The sequence below is a fragment of the Trachymyrmex septentrionalis genome, unplaced genomic scaffold (genome assembly GCF_001594115.1).
Source record: "Trachymyrmex septentrionalis isolate Tsep2-gDNA-1 unplaced genomic scaffold, Tsep1.0 scaffold189, whole genome shotgun sequence".
NCBI lineage: Eukaryota > Metazoa > Arthropoda > Insecta > Hymenoptera > Formicidae > Trachymyrmex > Trachymyrmex septentrionalis.
This window is the reverse complement of record NW_017305061.1, coordinates 225308-232739: the sequence shown is the minus strand read 5'-3', so window position 1 is coordinate 232739 and position 7432 is coordinate 225308. Positions and strand designations below refer to the sequence as shown.

Sequence of the window (7432 nt, the reverse complement as noted above, 5' to 3'; positions counted from 1 at the left end):
TTGCACCATGATAACGCCCCTGCTCACACATCGTTGCTTGTGCGCGAATTTTTGACCAAAAACAACACACTAATGATGCCGCAGCCACCGTATTCCCCAGATCTGGCCCCCTGTGACTTTTTCTTGTTCCCGAAACTGAAGAGGCCCATGAAAGGACGACGCTACGCTACGATTGAGGAGATAAAGACGGCATCGAAGGAGGAGCTGAACAAGATCACAAAAAATAATTTTTTGAAGTGCTTCGAGGATTGGAAAAAACGTTGGCACAAGTGTATAATATCTGATGGGGATTACTTTGAAGGGGACAAAATAGATATTCATGAATAAATAAATAATTTTTGAAAAAACACAAAATTCGCGATACTTTTTGAACAGACCTCGTACATCGCAGTCACAATATTTGATCTTATATACAACATTCCTTTTTAATTCAATTGGTAAAGAATCTTTATGTACTCTGATAAACTGATTTATTGAATTTGTTTAAACTGAAAAACAATACCTTATGACATATTATTAATAAAGTTTTTGAATTTGTTCGAGATATCTTTCACAAACGGAATGGAGAACCATTTTATTTGTTTTTTCTGTGCACTATTATTAGTTTTTTTTATTAGAAGAGTTGAAATTATTTATTAACTTTTTTATTCGCATATTTATCATATTAAATATAAATTCCAAAGGATAGTCATGATTCGATAAAACGGGAGAAAATGTATGAAATTTTAACTTGGTGGGGGATACCCAAAAAATTGGCCAACTTAGTCCAAGTTTGTTTAAAAGATACCAGAGGTAAAGTAAGAATAGGTAATCAAATGTCGGAAACTTTTAATATTCATAGCGGATTAAAGCAGGGGGATGCATTGTCACCTCTTCTGTTTAATCTAGTATTGGAATATGCTATTAAAGAAATGCAGAAGAGTAATGATGGTTTGCAGTTGAACGGTACAACACAAATATTAACATATGCGGACGATATTGCTTTGTTGGGAGATAATAAAGAAACACTAATAAATAACGCTAAAATTCTATTAGATAAAACGAAAGAACTGGGGCTGCAAATAAACGTTGAAAAAACTAAATATATGGTCACTGATAGAATTCAGAATATTCATAATAACGGAAACCTGGTCGTCTGTGATAAAATTTTTGAACGGGTTAGCAATTTTAAGTATTTAGGATCGATTTTAAACCAAACTAATGAAATAAGAGAAGAGCTCAAGAGAAGAATTAATTTGGGGAATGCGTGCTTCTATTCGGTTAAGAAACTACTCGGTTCGCGGATATTGTCTAGGCGCTTAAAAATTAGAATTTACAGAACGATTATTTTACCGGTAGTCCTTTATGGCAGCGAAGCGTGGTCACTTACATTACAAGACGAGAAAAGATTTAGGGCTTTCGAAAATAAAGTACTTCGAAAAATCATCGGGACAAAACGCGATGAGGAAACGGGCGAATGGAGAAAATTACACAACGCAGAATTACATCAATTATATAATAGTCCGGATATTATTAATGTCATAAAATCGCGTCGATTAAGATGGGCAGGTCACGCGGCGCATATGGATGAGAATCGAATTGCATATAAAGTACTAATTGGTAAACCGGATGGGAAAAGACCATTGGGTAGACCAAGACGTAGATGGGAAGATAATATTAGAATGGACCTTAACGAAATGGGGTACGAGGGTCAGAAATGGAGGGATCTTGCTCAGGGACGGGAACAGTGGCGGGATTTGGTATTTGCGGCAATGAGCTTTCGAGTTCCTAACGCCTAATAATAAATAAATAAATAAAAGGATAGTCATTATCCAATAGTATTCTAATAATAAAGTCAAGATATTTCTAATGAAATTCTGAATACGATAGACAGAAAACTTTGTCAATAAGATTACATATTATGCTCTTTTTTTGGGAAATTGGAGATAAAAAATTCAAGAACCTGCCCGTAGAAAACGTAGATTTTTGGTACTAATTGAAGCTCAAAGAATCGTTCTTTAATATGATGATTGTATCTAAAAAGTTAATAGAGTTATCCCCCCCACTTCCAATGTGAATTGCAATCTAGGATGGAATGAATTAAATTTCTCAAGAGTGTTGTTTACTTCAACATTCGGTATACAAAGAACATCATCGACGTATCTATAATAAAAAGGCACCTGAAAATAAATTGTACACCCGACTCTCCAATTCCACCATAACCAAATTAGCAACAATCGGAGACGACGGGGAATCCATCGGTGTTCCAAATGTTTGTTTATAAAATTGATTGTCAAAAGTAAAATACGAGGATTCCAGCATCAATCGAACTGCCTTCAAAAACTCATCCTTAGGAAGATTACAATTCTCACATATCAAATTCCATTTGTTAGAGGGAATATCAATCACCAAATCAGTTGGAATGTTGATGAACAAAGAAATTACATTCAAGGGAACCAAACTGAAGCTATTGCCAATTTTGATATTGTTTAATTTCTGAACTAATTCAATACTGTTGTTAATGTTACTAGATACCTTTGGAATACTTTTGACAATCAATCTATTGAGAAACGTTGCCAAATTGTACAATGAACTATCAATCGATGATATAATAATGCGAAACGGGCAATTCTGTTTGTGTACCTTGGGCAATGCGTAAGGGAATATTCCCATCGCTAAAATAAAGATGCCTGTACGTAGAGTCAGAAATGTAATTTAACATTTTCCATTCTGCTAGTAAACATCTTAAGCTAATATTAATTTTGTTCGTGTGGTCTTTGAGAATTTTAGTACATGTCATATCATCATCTACATGGCTTTCACTTTCTCAATGTATTCTTATTTAATACCACTGTTAAGTTATCCTTGTCAGCCCTTGTAAAAATAATGTTAGGATTATTCTTTAAAAATTATTTGATCGACCGTATTGCTTTTCTTAAATTTTTATAAATAAAATTTTTTTTATGTTTAAGAGTAAAAAGATTATTGTTAACAGAAATAGATTGATTTCTAACTGAGTTGTGCACCGATGTTTGTAATTTTTTCGATATTAGATTTGACATTTTTGATGAATTCCAAAATTAATTTGTCCCCCTGTTATGTCTCTTTTCATGTAAGTGAGCTTTGTTATGATCTACAGTTAATGTTTTAAAATTTGACCGCAATGTATTGTTATGAACTTTCATTATTTGACCGAATTTATTATCGACAAAACACACTTTGTTCTTTCGCATTTTCTCACATTTAAAATTTAATATGTTGATTATTATACACTATTTTTTGTTGCCAAAAAATTGTAAAATGTATTTTGTATTGAATACGTGCGGATGATATGCGGAGTGAACTGATCATTGTGTGAATAATCCATTTTACACAGTTTACTGATAATCAAACAGTTTACAGATAATCAATTTTATTAATTTTTTTAAATTTTAGTCCGAGCTGCTCATTACCACTCAGTTTTTTAACTGTTTGAGTATGAGCCTCACCTCATGATTAGCCACATAACGTATGCAGGAATTATGAAGCTGTTATTTTGCGATGCAATATCTTATTTATTTGCGTTACTGAATGAAGGGATTGCTGAAGATGACTTAAAATATTAAAACGTTTAAGATTTATATTTGTATCAGATATTTTATTTGATTATTATTTAAATTATCGCTATTTTATAACCAGCGTTGACTCCTACAGCCTTTTTTACATTGTAATTATTATTATTTTTATTAACTGAAATTAGATGTTGTTTTTACATTTTTAGTTTATGTAGGCGATGCCTCTATGACGTATTTAACGTATGCAATATATAGATTTATCTGATATTTATTGTTACAAAGAGAAAATAACACAAAATATCTGTACCTTCATATAAAATATGTAACTAGTTGTAAAGAATTTATTTCTTCAGTAAAATTAACATTTATAATATATTAAATCAACACACAATTTTATTCATTTATTCTTAGAATTTTTAAAACTACATTATTTTTATGTTATTTGTTTACTTACATATAAAATGTGTTATTTTAACACATTTTAAAAGATATTAAATTTTAATTTAACACAAAATATTTAAATAATACAGTCATATTATGTTAACTTAAAACTTAGATATGTTAAAAATTCGATCAACACAAACATTTTAACAAGAATTTATTTTAATATTAAAACAAAATCATTTTTACTGTTATATTTCGAGTAAAATTTTCGAACAAGAAAAAAAGGATTGTTTTTTTATAGCTTTATTCCTAAGTAGCACACAGTGAAGCCTAAAAAGCACTAAAAAGGGGGGAGGGGGGACTTTATTACTTTAAAGCCTAAATGATATCTAGTGTAATTAATTAAGGCTTTATGGATCGAGTTTTTCTTACATAAAAAGTATTTTTTACATTTCTATTACAATAAAAAAAAAATTATTTACATTGATAAATGATTTATTAAAATCGTATATGTTAATACACAACAAGCAAGAAATTAAAGCTTATATCGGTCGAAGCCGGATCTCTAATGCTTAAATAATTCAATGTGAATTACAATACATAAATACTATATATGTACATGCATATATATACCATATTTGTAGACATACGATCTGCGCGCTAAATTGGTTCTCCGGACTTATAAATGCAATTAGACTATTAGGCATACTAATAATATGAATACTATAATATCAAAAATTAAATCAAATTGAAAAGCAATTTTTAATATTTTGATGCTCAATCATATTAGAAATATTATGTACTGAAAAATTGTAAATAAATTTATTGTGAAAAATATTATCTCGGTCGAGAGTCGAATCCGGATCTCTTGTATTCTGTACGAGAATTCTAAATCTTTAGACTACTGAGGCTAAAAATTATTTAATATAAATCGCTTATAGGGGTAAAAAAACAGACGATTCTTCTTTTTTAAATAAAATACTATAATATTTTTCCTTCTATTAATTTTTTATTTTTTATATAATGTTGTAATACATTGAATACTTAAATTTAAAAAAATGTTCTTTAAAATTTTTCAAATGTTTGAAGAATTATTTTTTAAATATCTAAAAAGTGTAATTAAACAAATGTAATAATTACACACATCCAAACTACATGCATGTGAAAACAGGGAATAAAACATTTTACAAACGTTGTTTGATACAATAATTGCTTCTCAATTTTACTATAGAAAGAAAATTTTATTGCGTTATCTCAAATACATTCAACATGTTTGCCTTAAGACTTAACTTTCTCACACAAAACTCTCCAACTAATGCAACGCCCTTTCTTCTCGGCAGAGCCTCACGTAACTAAAAAAAGCAGACGCTAACTAAAATAGACGCAACTTTTAAGTGAACCAATTCTCTACAAACTTGTGTCTTGAGTAGATGTCTTGAGGACATCTTTATGATATCTAAAAATCATCTTGATAATGTCTTGACGACGTTTTATATCTGCAGACATGGAATATGTTGACACTATGCGTTTAATCTATAGATTAAACAAATATATCTAGCTCATAGGTCGCGGACTAAGTGCATTGTGTAAACATAGCCATTTTATTTTTTGGAAAAGTATAAATAAAAGATACATCTCTCTGCCAACAATATATTATTCATTTATTTGTTATAAACATACACAAATTAATAAAAGTAATGCAAAGAAATTTTCTCTTAATTGCATATGATCAATTTTTTTCATTGGTTCGTATATTTATATTTAATCGAGTTTTCGTTTCAAGTTATTTATCCATTGTTTTAAGTTACTTAGGCATGTCATTTTGACAAAAGGACAAACAATTTTATCATACAATATGTAATAGATGTATAATAACAAAACGAAACCTGTACCTAAGCATAGATATGTAGCGTAATAATGTATCCATGACATATCGTGTCCATGATATCGTAAATGTCTCGAGTTTGGAAATTTCAATACGTGTTCCACATGCCACGCCGCTCTGTCTATAGGTTTCACTAATTCGTCCTGTACTATCGCTGACATTGTTTTGATATTATTCAAATACCTGTAATTACAATTTTAGCATGATGTCACATGTAAAAACTATATTCTATAACACAGTACAACAAAATCGATTTTTTCTTCCCAAGAAAAAATCAAAGAGATTCTAAAAATAAATGTAGAAAAAAAATACCCGTATTTTGGCGTTTTATCAGATCAAGTCGTTAATATTTTTTAAGTATCATCAAATGTCTTTTTATAATACTTTTTATAATACAGCACAGGTTTCCTCCCATGAAAAATTCAAAGAGATTCTGAAAATAGATATTTAAAAAGCATATCCGTGTCTCGGTATTGACATACTTCGACATTGTCGATCACGTACCATTGGTTGATCCAAGAAAAATAATTTGCCGTTACTTTACATTAAATTCGGTCTCATTCGTAATTTTGTTCGAGCATTTAATCCTTCTGGCAAAGCTTTTCAGTTATTGCACACAATATTTTCAAAATTGTCCGTAGTAAAAATCGAAACAGGTAAATTGATTTCAACATTATATCGAAATTGATAAAAAATGAAAACTTATTCCGTAAATTGTTGAGTACAGTGGAAAAACGAGCATGGAATAGTTTAATAGTCGTCATCGAAAATTTTTTGGGCAATAAAAAAGCCGACAATTACAAAACAATTGTTGCTGAAATGATTTCAGCTTTTCATGCAATGAAAGTTAACATGTCGCTCAAAATACACTTTCTTCGCAATAATTTTAATTTTTTCCATCAAATTTGAATTCAATAATGAACATGGTGAATGCTTTCACCAAGACATTGCGATTATTGAGAAACGCTTCAAAGGAAAAAACATCAGACATATGCTTGGTGAATACTGTTAATCTATTGTTCGTGATACAAAACCGGAATCATACAAACGGCAAATCAAAAGACCAAGATTCTTATAATAATTATAATTATAATTGTATTATTATTATTATATAAAAATTTGAAAATATATAATATGAAAACAAATTCTCAATTGTTTTTTTTTGTATTCGGACTTATCACATAATTTCACAAAAACGTCAATTATTTATTTTAAAAAATTATTATTAATTAAAACAATTGTAAAAAGCTAATATAAAGCAAATACGATAAATAATTGCATAAAAATTGTTAACGTCTTGATCTGTTAAAACGCCAACACACGGGTATTTTTTTATTACATCTGCTTTCAGAATATCTTTGATTTTTTCACTAATACAATATACAGGGAGGGAATGTGTGTTGTACTGTGTAATAGATATCAATAATTCTCTTACAGCTAATAAATTAATTTATTAAAAATAATAGCTTAAAAATTATAGCTGACAATTATTTTATAATTACAATGCATTTTATTTAACAAAATAAAATACAATAATACAAGCTTAGTTGAATAAAACAACTAAAAATAAAAGAAAAAGGGTTACGAATCAATGCTTGTTGTTAACTGCGAAAGTTTTAAACTCTTTTGT

General features: G+C 29.3%; 1 protein-coding gene across 1 annotated transcript in view; it reads right to left on the bottom strand.

Annotated features, from left to right (window-relative positions):
- Nucleotides 1–5667: 5667 nt before the first annotated feature.
- The window catches only part of LOC108746714 (UDP-glucuronosyltransferase 2C1-like), a 130035-nt gene continuing 128270 nt past the window's right edge, over nt 5668–7432 (bottom strand). The window contains exon 8 of the mRNA XM_018483646.1: nt 5668–5985. Coding sequence (XP_018339148.1) covers nt 5679–5985 — 307 coding nt within the window. The 3' untranslated portion in view covers nt 5668–5678. The remainder of the gene's footprint in view (nt 5986–7432) is intronic.